The sequence below is a fragment of the Motacilla alba genome, chromosome 1A, assembly GCF_015832195.1.
Source record: "Motacilla alba alba isolate MOTALB_02 chromosome 1A, Motacilla_alba_V1.0_pri, whole genome shotgun sequence".
Lineage (NCBI taxonomy): Eukaryota > Metazoa > Chordata > Aves > Passeriformes > Motacillidae > Motacilla > Motacilla alba.
Genome location: NC_052031.1, coordinates 65,003,585 through 65,022,144, shown reverse-complemented (window position 1 = coordinate 65,022,144; position 18,560 = coordinate 65,003,585). Strand labels below are relative to the sequence as shown.

At 50.2% G+C, this 18,560-nt stretch overlaps 1 protein-coding gene across 2 annotated transcripts in view; it reads right to left on the bottom strand.

Annotated features, from left to right (window-relative positions):
* WNT7B (Wnt family member 7B) overlaps positions 1 to 17,399 on the bottom strand; it is a 93,017-nt gene extending 75,618 nt beyond the window's left edge. The window contains exon 1 of one of the 2 annotated variants that reach the window (XM_038153289.1): positions 17,002 to 17,399. In XM_038153289.1, coding sequence (XP_038009217.1) covers positions 17,002 to 17,072 — 71 coding nt within the window. In that variant the 5' untranslated portion in view covers positions 17,073 to 17,399. Of the gene's footprint in view, positions 1 to 10,033; positions 10,568 to 17,001 lie in introns of those variants that run through there. The other variant, XM_038153288.1, reaches the window with a different exon arrangement.
* Positions 17,400 to 18,560: the final 1,161 nt, after the last annotated feature.

Here is an 18,560-nt window from a genome sequence, read left to right as displayed (position 1 = left end):
CATGTCTGCATTTGGGGGTTACAAACAAAGGAGCAAGCTGTTGTTTCTGAGTCCTGTCCTGAACCTCCACACCCTCGGCACAGCTTGCATTCTGTGTTACTGGTTAATGGACATCCCTGAACTTGCAACTCTCCATCCACAGCTTTTCCAACCACTCGGTGCAGCCTACAAGAGTCCCAAAGAGATGGACAAGCCTGGAAAACTTCTTGGCTGGCAATTTTCAAAATGTTTTGCCCTTTTTCTCCAAAGAGAGCACAAAGCCACAGTGAGATGCAGGCTTTATGACTTCCAAAGTGCTCTGACCATGAATACAGCATACTGATTTCAAAGTCAGTGTCCGGGTGAGGCTATGACACACACGTCACCTCTGCATGCAAGGCCTTCTCATCTCCCCTGCTCTCTTTCATCCTTAGTTCAAGGTGTGAAGCCTAACCTCAACACAACAATCAGTGGATCATGGCCCAGCAAGAGAAGACAGAACAAACTTCTGCCTCAGCTGCGGAGCTTCTCTGGAACAATGGGATCACAAAACACATAACAAAGCTCTGTGCCTAGAGGTAAGTTACTCTCGGTCGAAAGGATCTGTCCAGGGGACAAATTTTTAGAGATTAGCCTAATCCAGAGTCTGATGACCTTTAGGTCATAGTGCAAGAACTTCCTCTTTGATACATCTTTTACAACATAACCAGAGTGACATTAACAACAATAACCCGACCCCATCCCTCCCCTCAGAAGCACCTACCCTGGCCAGAGCTCCCCAGAGACAGAGCAGGCAGGGGCACAAAAGACTCCAAGGAGTCTACTAGAGATGTGCCAATCTAATTATTGTGGGCAGTGCCAATGAAAAAAAGCTAACCAAAAACTATAAAGCTAGTTGATATACCCTTTAGGCCATGGGAGTGGAGAAAAAGGAATTCACTGTGAATCAGAAGCCATATTTATTTGTGCTTCTACCCTCAGCCCTCTTGATAGCGTCAAAGTCCACTGGGTTTGAAGCTACCCTGAGAGATTTAGCAGTAGTCCACAGCAGCAGGGAAGAGAATTAAGTCTCATCCTTTACTTCTTGCTCACTGTGCTGCAGCAGAGCTGTTCTCCATCCAGCAAAATCATCTTCTTCTTTAAAGCCCAGCACAACAGATCTGATTCAGGAATGTTTCCCTTCCTCTTCAATTTCTCACCCTGAGTCATCAGACTACAATATAACTTTAATGTGGAAAGTTTTGTGGGTACGTTTTGTTTTCTTTTAACTTCAGAAAAGAAAAGGTACAACCAGAGGGGGGAAAAAAGTGTCTCATGGTTGAGAGGACTCTTTTGACCAAGGAGTCACATGGCTCCCTGGCGAGCAGCCAAAGGAGTCATGAGAGATGCAGCCATTCTCCTCAGCACTCCCTTAACCGTGTCCTGTCTGCTGCCCAGCACTCCGGCGGCCGCCTCGTACCCCGAGGCCAGCAGCTCTCCGAGGCCAGGACTTGCTCCACGCTGCCCACAGCGGCTGTCTGGCTCCCACGGAAGGAGAAGGCACTGTCAGAAATGATGCTCGTGACTTTGGTGAGCAGCCCTTTCCCCTGAGCTCTCCCCAGGGCCATGCTGGGCATGATGGTGAAGAGGGCGATGGTGACGCAGTGCTTCAGATGAGTGCAACGGCATCGCCTTTGTGCTTGTGGTCAGAGAGAGAGTCACTGAAAGTAATGACGCAGCACTTACGCTGCGTTTTCTCTTTCCAAAGTGCTGTGGCAGCTCCTGCTCTCCTGCCCCTCCCCTACTTTCAAGCCTTGCCAGTGCTGTTATTGCCCTATTAAAGCTGTGGGAAACTGAGGCAGGCAGAAGTCACGATACTGCTATTCAGCATCTCAGACATCGGCCCACTCTCGCACCGTTCCTACCCTCACCACAGAGTGAAACCCACCACGGGAAAGTGTAGTATTTAGAGGAACTGGCCCTGGCCAGGGTCCAGATCAATCAGAGATGTGCTTGGGCTGTTTCAGATGCTTTCCTGCCTAGCTGCCGGGAATGTCAGGACTGGTGCTGGTCCTGCACGTCCATACAGCTCTGCTGGGTGCTGCAGAGCAACTGCTGCACTCCACCCCAGCAGTGATCCTTGCCCAATTCACTTCAATACTGGTAAGACTAATTCACTTACAATCCCTGATGAAAGAAATTATTATTAAATAGTAGTCACGTTTGATAATTATGTCTCACTTCAACCAGACTAGTAAGGTGCATATTACATACACCCCAGTATTCCAGCACTTTAAAATTTTTAATTGGATACAAGTCAAAACATTTCCCAGGTCCTGCCTGCATGCAGACAGTGGTTTATATCTTTCTAGCTGATGCTTACTTCTAGCTTTGGGCTTCTCTGCAATATTTCACATGCAACAGCAAATGCTTCAAGGCTTTTGATTTATTTCTCCCCTCAAAAAATTAAACAAGGTTTTGAATTTATATCTGGTCTTGCTGATTCCATAGCCATAATTCCTTCAGTGGCCCATGGAACTGATTTTGGGGTTTGTCTGGCATGGCCTCCTACTGATATTGTCTTCGCTGTATGTTCTTGCGAACTATGGCCAGATTCCCTATAAATTGCATAAAACAGCAGCCTGTGTCAAGGCTGCATTCAAATGGGTACTGTAAGGACAAGGCTGGTGCTGACTTTCTGTTTGGTACTCTTTTTGATTGCACTGGAGTCACCCGGTTGAGTGCAGCAGAGTTACTCCTGCTTTGTCAGCTTGCTGAGCTGTGGATATGGCCTCAGGGGAGAGAAGCCTCAGGCCCATAGTGCTTAAAAGACAAAAGGTAAGAGCTTCCCAAAATTCCACACAGCAATGGCCATCCAGAAGGAAATTATTTTGAATGCCTTTGTTGCGCATTCCAAGTACGTGCTGGTGGAGACCCAACTCACCAACATTACTTTTTGCATCTCGTATCTGCCAGCAAAGTCCACAGAGTTCCATCAGCTTTGAAAGTGATGTCACTGCCTGTAACAGTGTGGCTCTACTTCAGATAAAACATTTGGGAAGCGCCACTACACAGGGGAAATTCTTCTGCCACCTATCAAACTCCTAACCCTCACTTCTTCCCTCACTTGCACACTTGCCATACCACTGGATGTCTTTTTTCTCCTTATTAGGAACTCAGGGTGAAATCTGACCTTGGACAAAGAGCTGGAACAAAGACTGTCACCCTGATGATTAAGTGGGATTTTTGCATAAACATGAAGTTTCTCCTTTTTCAAGGGAAATCTGATCCACAAGCGTAGGCTGAAACAAACATAAATGTTCAAAACTGTAACAGTGATATGGATACAAACTGTATGCACTATTAAAATTATTTCCAGAAAAGAGAGATACAATAATTCTCTGATTTATTCTGTCTTGAGATTTTCTAGAAAAAGTGTGATTTGCTGAAAAATAATTAGTAGGTGATAATCATCTTATTATCAGATCCTAGTGGAAGAAGATGTTTTTATGATGAGAGCAACTATTTAGCCTTAACTATCTTAACTTCAGTAAAACTGCCCATACTCTATTAGAACTGAATAAGGCAGCAAACTTTCAGCTCCATCCAGAAAACTGACTTTTAGAAAGAAAGCCCAAGAGGAAAGCATAGAAAAAACAACTCAGTATGTTATCTAAAGGTTTGTCCTAAAAACATTTTGGCAGTAACGGAAGAGAGAAGTCATAGAAATGCATACAGACAGAAAAACCTACTGGTCAAATATCTAAGTCTCTGTATCTAGAATTTCTTTCCACTCTTGCTAATGCAGAAGTTGCAGTGTTCCTTAGGCATGTCTTGTAGCAAATGCAAATACATAGGTATTGTCTTAGCAAGAAGTTAACAGCAAGTCCTATGCAGCTATCCACAATGGAGAGAAAATAGACCTACATTTGGGGGAGGATTGAAGGGACAGCACAAGAGGAGAGGGTTCTAACAACCCTTAAAAGTCTGAAAGACATTCTCCAGAAACATGCCTTCCTTGGCTTTTCTTCCAGAGTACTCCTGTGCCTACACTCCTGGGCTTTTTTATCCTCCTACATAATTCTGGGCTTGCAAACCTGAAGCTTCCAGTGACAAGTTTCTTCAGCTCATTGGCGGGGTGTTCACAGGTGCATGGCACAATTCCAGAACAAAAAAAAAGTCATGGAGATTTTGCTTTTCTGTCATGGTTCTCACAGAGAGAGGCCTGTCTGGCTCTCATAGAACCCTTCCACGTAGAGTTTTACTGTAACACTATGCAAGTCACATACCTGGGGTAGGTTGGAGAGATGCTCTACAGAAGGGCAGTGGAGCATCAAGGGGGAAAGAAAGAAAAAAAAAATCATGAGAAGAACCAAACAGACAGGTGAACCTGTACTGCAAAAATTCACCTGTCAGGTAATTAACAGGTAGACATGCTTTGCCAGCAGCCATGAAAGGCACTGGTGAGAGTCCGCTGAGGGTAGAACAACATGCAAAAGTTGTGGGCTGAAGAAACTGGGCTTGCAACATTAACCAATTCTGTAACTTATAGTGTCAGCATATCTGTAGAACTCCTTTGATCTACAGCTGGTCCTTGATTTTTGTTGCTTGGGGTAACTTGGGAGGACTAGAGGGTTGAACTATATTTTGGGGTCAGGAGGCTCTCTCACTGCATTTCAGCCCCAATTACACAGTCCCATGCACTGACCAAGCGGATGCCACCATTCCACCCTCAGCAGGCCACATTGCCAGGTGCACATGGTGCTTTTCCCATTGCAAAAAAGGTGTTTGTCAGTCTAACTGTATATTTGCTGGTCATTTTGTTTAGCTCTTTAACACCTTCTTTGAAAGACTCTCTTCTGAGGGATTAGCCTTGTTGGGTGTTTAATATGCAAATACATCTGTATTCATCCTTACCTATTCATCTGAATATTTCATGTTGCTTTTTACCCACTTTTTATTTTATGTTAGTAATACAACATACATAGTAATTCCATGCTGTCATCCTACACATTCTGGATGCTGCCACCTTTCCTTATAATTTCTAAAGTAATTTTTTTTTTTTTTTTTGCAATTTCAAGGTGTACTAAACATCTAATTCCCGGAACCTGATTGTTGCAAAGGATTGAGAGAGTTGCCTTCACCCAAATGCATTTGGATCCAAGGATATTCAGGACTACAGTGCTTGATCTAGACCTTGGTGGGAGAGGAGTGGCCAGTCCCAGATGTACCAGAGCTCTCCGATTTTAGACAGGGAATTTTATTCTGGGTCTCACAGCAAAATGCTGGACTTTACCTCCTGGAGCTACCAAGAAATCATATCACAATCATTCTCCCATCTTTGTGTAGCTGCTTCAATATATGGAAATTTCCTGTGTCAAGCACGTAAACCAAGCTTATGGCAGTCCAGCACAAAAATATCCTTTATCTTTCTCTTTTCTGCTGAGCAAAAGCATTAGCTTTAGATGAGCCTGAAAATACTTGATACTCTTTGAAGATTGACCTGTTCTGTCTATAAGGGAACACATCTTTGAGGGATGGTAAAGGGGAAGGAAGTCCTATGACAAATCCTCTTATGGAGAATCATAATTACAGTACCAGGTAAAAGGAGAATATGACAGCAGAGCTCTCCTTGGGCATTGTACACTGCATAGCTAGAGGCTGAGAGAGCAAGCTTCCCCTAAAGTCTCAGTTATAAAACGAACAAGGTGCAAAAGCAGGGAAATGACGGATTTGTACTGCAGCTCAGTGACTGAGCCGGAGGCAATCCCATCCCCATAACAGCCAGCCAAATCACAGAGATTGATCCTGCCCTGATCTAAGCAGGATGGGAAGAGTGGGCCAGCCTGTGGGACTCTGACTGCACCAGCCAAAGTGGGAGCATCAGTCAGGCTGGTTGGCATTGCTGGTGAAGCTGTGCCCACTATCCCCTTGAAGGCTCTGCCTCATGGAGCAGCCGGGCTGTTCTCTGCCTGTGCAGCTCCCTCCAGCACTGATGGATTAAGAAGCCAACTCCAGGGACTCTCTTCAGTAGTCCTAATCTCTAGGGATTAGGCATGACCACTTTCCTGGAGGCTTATAAACAATCTGCATTCCTTCTAATCTGCTTCCCACAAGTGTTGAGAAGCCCTGTTGTTAAGGATACGGAATGGTAAGGATGTGGAAGCACCAGCAGAACAAATGCAAAACATGCAGAGGATTTTCTTCCTCTACATCTCCTAACCAAGCAGCAATATCTACTCACCAATATAAATTATTTGCTGTGCTGTGGTGTTAGAAAATGTATCTGCTTTGAACATTTGTACTGCTATTACTACATATGCACACACTCTCTTAAGAGTTATTTCAAATCACTTTATAGCAAATAACTGAATTAACTGTATCTATGTACCAGCAGATAATCCCTGAATAAGCTTCTTCAGAACCAACTCTCATGCTGCTGATGAATGCATCCTGCACTAAATAAGATGAACAGTGAAAGGGGTGCACCAATGGAAAACCAAAGAGCACCATCTCCTTTAGAAGCAGCTGAGTATGTGTGTGTGTACAGCAGCTGAGTATGTGTGTGTGTACAGCAGCTGAGTATGTGTATGTGTACATGCACACTCTCACTTGCACTGCAAGAAACAGTGCCAGTGCTCTGCACAATCCTGGAGTTCAGACATTTATGCTAACTACACTGACATTATTTAATGGCAGCTTTATACTTTAAATATTTAATTGGATTACCAAAATGAGTCCAGCATTAAAATGCACCAGCTATTGGAGCCGCAGTCAGTTTTCTTTTTTGCAGAGGCAGACCCTAACTTCTTCTGGTTGTAAAAATGTTCACAGTGCCTCAGCAGGCCAAAGGTTACCAGACAAGCACACTGAAGAAGATGGCTTCATCAGATAGCACACTTACAATATAGAAATCAATTTTGTAAAGGAGTCAGGTTTCAAATTAATTTTGGATGTTGCTGACCATAATTTAACTTTCTTCACAGCTATTGCACAAAAAAAACCACTGAGGTGTGGTGCCCATTTCATTTCATTTCACCATTGCCTTTTCCATTCAGAAAAATCTGATGGGATTTTTGCTTGACAGGTTTTCTCACAGAATAACAGGGCAGCATCCCATCTCCCCCGGCCTGCATTCCCTGCACCAAGAGAGACTGAGCACAGACACCCCGCACTCCGTTTGCTTGCCCGCTGAAACTCACCCCCTCTGTCCCCCAAGGAGCAGCAATGCAGAAGCCAAGGAATTGTTCCCATAGCTAAAAGATGATAGAGATCTCGGGGAAAATTAAGATGACCATTGACAGTCCCTGAGAACTCACTAAATAGCAGCTTGGGAAGCATCCTCCCCTCCGGAGAACGAGGGTAGCAGAAACAGACACCAGCAGATAATGCTCCAACAGACTCTACTACGCTTTAATCTTCAAAAGCTACCATTAGTAAGCCAGAGAAGTATATTTACCCACCAGACAAACACCACAAGTTCAGTAGGCTACTCTCCATTAAGCACTGAAATAACTCCTCTTTCTTTTCACTTCTTTCGGAGAGCGAGCGAGGCGCAGCACTGCAGCCCACCCGGCTCTCCCGCCGCTGCCCCCGCTCTCCGGGAGGGATGGGGGGGACTCAATGGAAAAGGAGCAAGGATGGCCGGGGGCTGGTGCCGGGGGTGGCATGGGGGAGAAGCGGGGGGGATTCGGGTCCCGGGCTCCCTGTCCCCAGCAGCCCCGTGCGCGCTGCTTTCTCCCCGGGAAAGCAGCAGGCTCCGTCCCTCCGGAGTGATGGATGGAGGGAGGTGGGCGTCGCTTTGGGGCTCCGCTTTGTTGGGTTTCACCTCCTGATCCCTTTCGCTTCTGCTCTGCTGGGCTGCAATAGCCACCTCGGCTCCAGCTCCGCGGGTCCAGCTCCCAGTGACCTGCCGCGGAGGGGATGAACTGGGGACGGCCCAGGGAAAGGCGAGAGAGCATTATTTATCCACCACAACTTCTCATTGTCGCGGGGCAGTGCTCAAAAGATCCACAAGCAGTTGGCTTTAAATAAAGCAGGCATTGCTTCTCTTGTATTTCCCCTCAGCAGTCGCCTTAGTATTATTATTATACTTCTATAGCTTTTGCTTTCGGACCTTATAATTATGTCACACAGCAAGGGAAACCGCCAGCATCCCAGCATCTGGTATGCGGTTGCAAACTTTTGTTTTAAGATTTGAACTATTTATAGAAGGAAAACTTTGTAGGATAGTAATTTCCTACGGTTTTGAGAAAAATATGGCTACGCTTATATTAAAAGGGTGTATTTATTTATTTATTACGACTCTTTCCTCCTGTATAAAAAAAATAATAACCACAAAAAAACCCCAACCAACCAAAGATAGCACGGCAAGCTTTTTTAAAAGCTATCGGTCACCTACGCAGCAGACATTTCCCTCCTGTGAACAGAAACAGGCAGCTCTGGTTGAATTAATCTAACGTGCTTCCATAAATCTAAGCGCTTTTAAAAATCAGTGGCCAAGACATGTGCATTTCATTAAGAATTAAGACTGTAGAAATAGGCTTTTAGTTTCTTTTTATGGGCGTGTTTATTCCTACTTTTCTCCCATAGCAGTAGGATATGTTTTTTCCACAGCCCACAGAAAACAGACGGACACACACACGGAGGAACGCACGCACACGTGCTTGTTCATGTGCATGTGCTCCTGTACGCGCACACAGAGAAAAAAACCCAGATATATGTAAATCCACGTACAGTTCAGGGATAGGACCTCAAATTCGCATCCGTCGGGGCACAAAAAACTGAGGTCGGCTTGGGGGTAGAAGAGTAGGGAAATCCGTTCGGCCCCGGCAGCCGAGATAAATGCGGGGCCGGGGATGCCGAGACGGGGTTCCCCACCACCGACAGGGGTGAACCCCTCTGCCGCAGCCCCGGCAGCCTGGGCAGGCTCCGAACCGCCCCAGAGCTCCCCCGGGCCCGACCCCCGCGTTCCGGCACGGAGACTCTTGCCCCGGGGCTGGGGGGATGCTCAAGGGAGGGAGAAGGCTCCCCGGTTTTAAGCGGCTCCCTCCGCCGGGTACCTGCCGCCGCAGCGCCCTCCTCTCCGCACGGCTGCCCCGCGGCGCGGTCAAGTCTCCTCCGGAGCGCAGGAGAGCAGAAGCCCTTGACAGGTCCCCGGCAGCCCCTCCGGACTCCGGCTGCGGTCCCGGACGGGCCCGGCTCCCCCACGGCCGGCGCGGGGACCCCGGCCCGCCACCCCCGCCACCCTAACGCGGCGGCCGGCGGGCACAGAGACCAGCCGGGGGACCTGCAGGAGAAGGACGGCGGACACTCTCTCCGCAGCCCTCACGGACTAGCCCAGCCGCTTCTTATCCACCGCAACGATAGATACAGATATAGATATTAAAAAAAGAGACCGAAATTCCTCGCAGTCCCACCCACCGACTCTCATTTCCCCCACCCCTACCTCCACCCCCTTCCTCACAAGGAAAAAGTCCTGGAGCCAGCTCTAACTGCGGGACTGGAGATCCCTCCGGAGCGAAAGCAGCCGGCCGGCGAGCGCCTCGGCGGCGGGGACTCTCCGCGGGCGGCCCGGGCTGGGCGCTCGCCGCCGGCTGCGGCAGCCCCGAGCTCCCCGGGACCTCCGCACACAAACAGCCTTCCCCCGACGGGCGCGAAGCGATGCCCATCTCCGGTTTGGCAGGAGGAGGAGTCGGGGTCGGAGTCCCCAGGGGAGACGCCGGCCGCTCCGCGTCCCGTTGCCCCGCCGCCCTCCCAGGTGCGCCGCCCCCGCTGCGGGCACGCCGGGCCCCGGCCTCGCCGGCGGGGCAGCCCCGGGAGTTACCTGGCGGTGCGTCCCTTCCCCCGGCGGGGTCCGACCAGCAGCGCCAGCACCGCCACCAGCGCAGCATCTCCTCCTCCTCCGCCGCCACCACCACCACCATCCTCACCACCACGCACCGCACGGAGCTGCCGCCCGTGCTGGCTTCTCCCGGCTCCCTCTGCTCGCTCTGCGCATTGCCCCTAGGCAGCTGCTAGCGGGGGCATTGCAAACAGTATTTGGAAAAAAAAAAAAAAAATCTGGATCACTTACAGGTAACTCCCACTGGTAAGGATGAGGAAAATCTGAGGGTAATACACTGAGAGTAACACACTGCGAGATGAAAAAAGGATCATGGCTGAATCCCGTTTACACTCTTGAGTTCGCTTCCTTGGTTATTCCTTTCTGGCCCCCCCTGGTCGTAATTCCCCACCCTTTTTGGTGTCAGCTGTGGCTTGAATCTGAGTTGGAATCCAGTCCCTTGGGCTTGGGGGGGCTTTGTCTGTTTGTTTGTTTGTTTGTTTGTATTGTTGTGTGTAGTATTCCCCTGGTGCTAATGCTGCTCCCTGTGCAGAGTGTGTGCTGCTGCTGTTGCTGCTCTCGCTGCTGCTGCTGCCTCTGGGCTCCTGCCTGTCATGTCTCAGTGGTTGGAAGTTGTTACAGTGGGTTCTCGTGTCGGAATGAGGATGGTTTAAGGGATTTGGATGGCAGAAAGTGCCTCTCTCTCTCTCTCTCTCCCTCTCTCTCTGTAACTCTCCTGAGGCCCGGGGCTGCCATTGGGCAGTCAGTCACTGCAATCCGCCTACTTTTTTCTCTCCCTCTCCTTTTTTTTTTTTTTTTTTTTTTTTTTTTTTTTTTTTTTTTTTTTTTTTTTTTCCTAGGGGGAGGATGACAATGGAAAGACACTGATCTAGCCCGGGCTGCAATGAATCCATGCTCCCTGGCTGAGCCCTCTCCATGCGCCTCGCTCATTTCGCGCTCCGTGGGGCATTTTTAACTCCCCCCCGCCCCGCCACCAGCGCTCGGTGGGCTGAGAGCTCCCTGCTTCTGCCGTGGCACCCTTAGCTCGCCCTGGGAGAGGCTGAACGAGCTGGCAGCTTCCAACCCCACTCTCGGCTAATTGCTTTTTTGTGGCCGGCTGTCCCGGTTCCACCGAAGGGTTCCGCCTTCCCCCTAGCCTCGGCGGGGGTCTGGCTGTTGTTGTCCCCCCGTTGTTAAAAATTAGGCTTCGATTTCAGGAGCAAGGTCGAGAAAAGAGGAACATATACGTATTCATAGCCTTACTGAGTGAGAAATAAAGACATGCACACTCGTAGCTTCCTGGCGAGATTGGGTTTCGCGGGAGAGCAGCGAAGGGAAAGGACTAGTGTGGAACAGCCGCTGCAGGGAGCGAGCGGGGGGCGGCTGCCGGCGGCCCCCGGCTCCCCACACCTCTCTCCACCCCCGCAGGAAGAGCTTTCGTCTCCGCTCTTCCCTCTGCTTCTCTCGGTTCCGAGAAGATGCAAGTCCGATGCAAGAGGCGTTTCCCGGCAGGTTCGCTGCCTCTCCCCCGCCTTCCCCCTGAGCCGAGCGACTCCTGCCCTTGGCACCGCCGCGCCCCGCGGCAAAGAGATGCTCGACCCTTCCCACTCCGGCGGGCCTGAGCCCTTCGCCCTGAGCAGCCCCAGGCGTGCAGGAGACAGTCGCTCTTCCTCGGCATTGTTGGGCAGTCCTTGATTTCGGAAGTGCTGAGAGCGATGGTGAAAGACGTGCGCTGCGGATACCGGGGCTGGGGGATGAAAACGAACCCCGAAAAATAAACGGCCACCGAAGAGACACTTAAACTGAAATGCAGCTGAAACGAACAAGAACCAGGCTCCGAAGTGTCCTCGGTCTGTAAATGTTCGTCTCAGGTTAATTGCCTATTGACAGATGAAGATGTCTTGGCTAAGAGCTCTACCGAATGCCCTGGGAACACCTCCTCCAGTTACCAGTGCCAGAACATGGGTGCAGCTGTTTCAGCCACACAACGAAATATGCTCTCAGATGAACTGGGAATTGCAGAACTGGTGCAAAAAAGTTGTATGCCGCTCAATATGCGACAAAAAAATCTTCTCGGGGTTTGGTTGCCTTAACCACTTTCATCCGCAAGTTCAGCACAGACATTGGGGCAGGCAATGTCCTTTCGAGAAACGCTGATCTCGATTAACAAGAGACGGAAGCTTAAGCCTTTCAACGATTATTTACATCCCAGAACCGTCTTATTTGTAATTATTTAAGATTCTAAAATGGACGTATTTATACTTCTGTAAGTGTGCGTGCAAGTCTATATACAGCGAAAGAGATGTGTATCTCCTCAGCGCCCTTTTCCCTGCTAGACATGTGGCTGGGGCAACTCTGCTGAGCGTGAAACCAGGAGAACGAGTAGCCACTTTGAATGTTTCATTTCTAGCATTTGTTCCGCTTCGGATAGGTGTTTTTAATGTGCGTCTGCTTTTAAAGAAGTGACTGGGGGGGAAGGAGGGGGACAGCGAACTGCAAAATAAAACGCAAATAAAAGTTGGCACTGGAAAACTTCGGACTCGTGTTGGCAAAGTTTGACCCACTCCACCTGAAACGAAGAGGGTTTTCCAATTTCCATCATTTTCAGGTCGAAACTGACTTTATCCACAGATGTGTTGTGTAGGGGAAGGAAAGTCGTCTAAAGAAATCAAACCGCGCAGTTTCTTGTCGAGGAGTTATTTTTTATTCTAAAACCGCGGGCCGGTTATTATGGCGAAAAATTATTGATGATGAATGATGATGATGAGGAGGAGGATGAAGATTATGATGATGATGACGATGATAAGAATAACTTTGCAAATTCCATCCAAATGGTTTCTATACATATATCAGCCGGGGCAGCGAGAACCATACTCATTTTGTTGATTGAAGACGGAAACATTCCCTTCAGTAAAACCTCACACTGGAAAAGAGATATTGTCGGCAACGTCTTATACGGGCACTTCAGCATCTGTCACTCCTTTTTCCACAAACAGCTGCGTTTTGGACAAAATGGGACAGAATTACACTGAAATAGTTGCCGACAGTACAGTCGGGCAGGCACTAATAAACTATTTGCTTTTGTTTGTTTGTTTGTTTGTTTGTTTGTTTTTCTCTGCTATTATCTATCTATTCCAGCCGCGGATCCTTTTTTACCCCAAGCCTGGGGAGAGCCCGGCAAAAGGGCACGTCGGAAGCCGGGAAGATGCGCCAGGCGGGCAACACAGCGGGTCCTTTCTGGGCGCAGCCGGGCGTTTGTTGTATCTCGTCGAGCTGCAAGTCCAGCGCCGGGGGAAAGAAAGCAACAATGAGTCTCAGAGCGAGCGGCGTCCGGCCGATGGGAGAGTAGGGAGCGGGGTGCAGGCGGCAGCACTACGGCAGGTGCCCGTGGAGGGGCCGGGAGCAGTGGTCCCGCTGGCGGGACGGCGCCAGGCGGTCCCGGGCTGCGGCCGCACCGCCCGGCGCTCCGGCCGTGAATCGCTCGGGGCTCCCCTCGGGGCCTCGCCGCGGCTCCCGGTGCTCCACGTGTTGCCGCCGTCGAGGCTGAGCTCCGGCCAATGCCTGCCGAGGGCCGGGGGGACAGGGCCGGCCCGGGCGGGCTCCCCGCGGCCGGACAGCCCCGGGGATGGCGAGGGCAGCAGGATTTCGTTGGCCTTTACCGCAATCGTAGCAAAGCCGAGGCGAACTTCGCCGCGGGGGAGGCGAGTGGGACCGGCTCTCACGTTCATCCCAGCAGCATCCCTGTGAGTCCCGGGAAGCGGAGTGCTCCGGCCTTCCCAGAACGGGCCAGGGTCCCCGATGTCCGTAGCCCTATGCGCCCTCAGCTCGGATGGGCACGAAAGAAGCGTCCCTGCCGCCCCTCAAAGGGGTGCCGACACCTTTCGTTGCTCCCTTGGGCAGCGCCAGCTCCCGCCGCCCGCATCCCTCTAATGTCACAGTGACCTTCTCTCCGCGGGAAAAAGGGGGGGTCTTCCCCGCTTCCTTTGGAGCTGCCCGGCTGTTACCTTTCTTTTCCTCCAGAATAAAGAGGAAATGGGTGGGGATTGCCCCCAGATCTCTGATCTAGGTATTGTCCACGACTTCATCTTTCCAAAAGACACCTCACTCATACCCAGAGCTTCTGCTGTCATTTGCATCTGTAGTACTGCTGTAATTTTAAATTTCTAGAGTATTTAATAATTGAAACGGTATCCGAATTAAACGGTGTCCGAATGCTCTGTGATCTTGGCAGGAAATATTTCTGTTTCAGTCCTGCCTGAGGTCAATATTTGACCTGCTGTCGCGGGGAGTTACATGAAGTCAGCAAGGCTGCAGATACTTGATGCTTCGGTGCCTGGAAACGTCATCGACAGAAATATTAAGGGATGCTTCACCCCACCCCTGTTTCTCCAGCAATCTGGGACACCGGAAATAGAAACGGGGACGACAGAAGATCCCCTAGAGGAAGGACTGCTTGAGTGGGACCTGCTCTCTTGTCCTAACTGGAGGAGACCGTGGCTTCTTTATGGGATCCTGCCAAGTCACCCCACGCAACACCCCGGCCCATCCAACAGCTCATGTATTGCGTTACTTTCTCTCCCCACGGCGTCATGTTTGCCACCGAAAAGAGAGCTTTTAGCATGTTTTATTAAGACACGAAGAACATGCTCAGCAGCAGAAAAAAAAAAAAAATCCAAACCAGCCTGCCAAAACTCCTCTCTTTGCCGTGGTTGACACGACGGCTCTCTCCTTCCCGCTGAAAATCAACCGAATGCCCTGGAAGACATTTTATCCACCTTCACCTCCCCCTTTTCAAAGCAAAGAACTCCCCAGAAAAGGCATCATTACACCCAAAGGATATGGTTTCAACAAAATGGTAGTTCCAGTGGCTGATGAAAGAGGAAATAATTGCATCCCACATGCCTAGCCTAGAAGTAGCCCTGGATCTCAGAGCAAATTTCTCTCCTATTGTTCAGAGAAAGTGAAGTATCCTCATCGCCTTACAGGCGTGGTGATGGATCTGATAGGGTTTCCGCAAAGGCTTTTACTGTTCCTGATATCCGCTCAGTTTCACTTCCAGGCTCAGTCCGACAGCATTCTTGTGATTTTTGCTCTGAATCCCTTTCTAAAACAGCCAAAACCAATTTCGAATAGAGATCTGCCTTCCAGACTGCAACATGTGCCCAATCCTCTGTTCCCTTCGGCCGCAGCGAAAGCAATAGCTGTACCCTTGCCCTCATTTTGCAAAGCATTTTCCTTGAGCTCGCCTGCCTCTCTGTGCTCGCCTGTGCTCTACGAAGCACTCACCCTATTGAAGTAGATTGGGTGCCCTGTCATCTCTTCATTTATGGATACACAGCCTCAACAAATTCACTACACATCTAAACTGCCGGCAATCCGACCCTAGAGGGGGACAGCCCATCGCTGCCGACCCCGACTGCGACAAAGGGCGGCGCAGGTTCTCGGCCCCGCAAAGGTCGGAGCACTGAAAGGACCTGTCTCCAGCAGGCAGGACTTGGAGCTACCCCCGGGCATGTGGCTCCGCCGGGGCAGGGGCGGACGAGGGCTTCCCCAACGGCACAGGGCAGGGGGCAGCGCGTAGGCCGTGCCCCTTCCGCACCCGCGCATCCTCCGCGGGGCAGCGCCCTGCTCCGCCGGCCACCGCGGCGGCACCTGCGGCTGCAGGGGCGGGCCGAGAGCCGTGCCAAAAATACCTAAATAAGCAAACACAAAGGGATGCGATCCGGCTGGTGCCCGCCGAGCAACCCGCTGGGAACCCTCCGGGAAGCAGCCGGCTTCTTTTCAGGGCACCCTGAAAATGGGACGGCTCTGCCCTTGCCGCCCGCCACTGCGGGGGCTCCTGGGCTATACAGAGCCTGCCGCTCCCTTTCTCATCCCCGAGGAGCCCAGTTTAATTCCTTCCCCCCGCTGTTTAACCTTAATCCTCGGCTCTGGCGCGCTCCCTCTTGCCGATTCCCTCCCTCTCCTCGCCCCCTCCTCCCGCCGCTGCCTGGGCCGCTGACAGCGGGGACGTGGCTGCTCCCGCCGCGCTCCGTGCGCGGAGCAGCGCCCGCGGCGGCGGCTCCCGGCGGGCAGGGCACGGCCGGGCCGCCCCTCGCTCCCCGTCGCCCTCCCGCTCTGCTGCCCGGCCGGGCTCCAGCCTGCCCGTCGCTCTGGGGAACTTGCCCGTTCTCCCGCCTTTGGGAGCTGCCCTTTGGCTTCCCCGTCCTCTTCCACCTATCGATTTCAAGGTGGGAAGTGAGCGTTTTTGGATTGCAACTCACCTTATGTATTCCTGATCATAAAAAAAAAAAAAAAAAAAAAAAAAAAAAAAAAAAAAAAAGGCATAAAAAACCCCGCAAAGACAGGATCTTTAAAGAGTTTGTAGTTCGACAGGTAAGGACTCGGCTGGGGCTCAGGAATGTGGAAATTCAACTCAAGTCAGCCTACTGCGACGAGCAATATTAATAAGGGCATACAGGCACTGGGGGGAGAGACGGAGGGAAAGAGGGCGAAACTTGGCAACCAAAATAACCGCGTGCACTCGATTGCGGTGATCAAACACCGAGGAGCAAACAGAGGGCTCCCCGGGAGCCCCCGCCGCACCCTCCAGGGCCCCGGGCCGGTCCCTTCGCCTGAGCCCGCTTGGCTTCCCGGGAGCACCAGAGCAGAGGTAGCCGGACCAGTTGTCAAGTTAATTTCAACACGTCCGTGTGATGGATAGAAACGCAAATTGTGTCTAGGCCTGCATGAACCAAATCCCTGAGCGCAGGTTCAGAGCAGGGATTCCCCTCCTCCCGCCCCTTTCGCCTAATACCTCAGCTCTGCTCTATTGTCCCAGCAGCAGCGCCTGAGTTAACTCTGTCAGGCTGCCTTTTCTTTTCCTTTTTTTTTTTTTTTTCCTCTGAGGGTACTGTAAGCCAGAGATAATATTTAAGTTCGCTTAAGCAGTACAAAATAAAAGGATCCGTCATCACCCGCGACCGGCTCCCTGCAGGCTCGGGGCGGGCGGAGCGCCCCGCCGCCGGGCATGGCCCGGGACCGGGGGAGACGGCCGTGCTTCGGGGGGCTGCCGGCGCTTGGACACCCGGAGGCGGAGAGAGAAATAATCACATCTTTTCTTTTCCTTTTTTTTTTTTTTTTTTTTTTTTTTTTTTTTCCCTCCTCTGCAGTATTTTGCTCCCAACTCCGCACTAACGTGACCCAAAAGCCAAGGAGATTTGTCGTGCAGAAGGACTTACCCTAATTTGACATAGATGACTCCAAAGCATAGAAACACGTAGAAAATCCACTTCCGAAAGTTTCTGTGCATGATCTAGAAAATGGACTGAGCCATAAAAATTGCACAAAAAGCCGAACTGATCTTGTCGATTAAATCCCAGTCAAGAGCATTGCTGAAGCTACCCAGGAGCAAAGCCGGCCGAGCTGTAAAAAGTCAACTCCGCGCAGATAGGCAGCTCTTCCCAGAGCCATGGTGACCGAAACCGGCTCCGGTATTAAAGCTAAAGAGGAAGAAAAAACGGAAAGGGCTGCTCAAAACAGTAAAACAAAACCCCAAGACAGACAGTCTGAGGGAGAGAATGAGCAAGCACTGATCTTGATCAACTGCCTCATAGAGCCCTGAAGTTCAATCTGTTTTTACTTGTTCTGACTTCCTCAGGTAACACTACGTATCTTGCAATCTATGGCTCCAGGTAGGAGGATCTCTCTTTCTCTTTCTCTCTCTCTCTCTCTCTCTCTCTCTCTCTCGCTCTCTCTCGCTCTCTCTCTCTCTCTCCCGCTCTTCCCTCCACCCCGCATGTGTCAAGATCTAATACATATCTTATCTGTGTGTGCGTGTGCGAGCTGTGCGTGTGTTTGTGTTTCAAAAGGCATGTCCTTAAGCCGGAGTGTTGGGGAAAACACATGAAACGTATCCAATAAGGGAAATAAAGGACTCGTCCTCTCAAACCGAAGCATTTTTTCATTTCCTTTAGTCTGGTAACGCGGCTGGATTTGCAATGTACGGACTTCACAAAAGAAACTGTTAAACTTTTCTAATTTTCTTCTTCTCCTCCTTCTTTTTTTTTCTTTTTTTTCTTTTTATTTTTTTTTCTTCCTAAACAAACAGAGGCAGGCGTTAATCCCCACTTGCTGGCAGCTGTATCCTAAAAAGCAACATGTGTCCAGACTACTTCTTCGGCCGTTTAACCCTGCTGGACAGCAATGCCTGCCACTAAATTTGATATCATTTTCCACAGTAGAGAGAATATGCTTCCTCCTTTGAGAAACAGATACACTTAGCTTGTCACACTAGCTTAGGATAGTCAGTTTGCTGCTCCTAGAGAGATTAATCGGTGGGACAAAACCTCATTTTGTGTTCAGACACTAACAATGAAGCAAGGCTTCATTTTCTTTATGGTTTTTGGAGGTTTTTTTTTTTTTTCTTTAATTTCTTTCTCTCTGTTTTTTTTTTTTTTTCCTATTTTTCTTCCTCACTGATTTCTGAGCTGCTCCGTTTATTCCTGCATTCTGTGGAATTATCTGTTCCAGTCTACTACACAATATGTGCCTGTCCGGAGGCGCAGATCTGCATGCATATGCACGCTTAAATAGCTCTCCGATACAAGTCTGTGGGCTGCAGGGAGTTACACAGATACGGAAAAACTCGTGCACCTCTGCCCTCTCCTACACATACATTCATATACGTGTAGCAACAGTCAGCACAGATGGCTCTAGGCATCTCTCAAAGAGAATCGGCTAAACACACACCAGGAAAGCCTGAAAGGAAAGCAGGCAGTGACAAGCAAGCAAAAGAGGC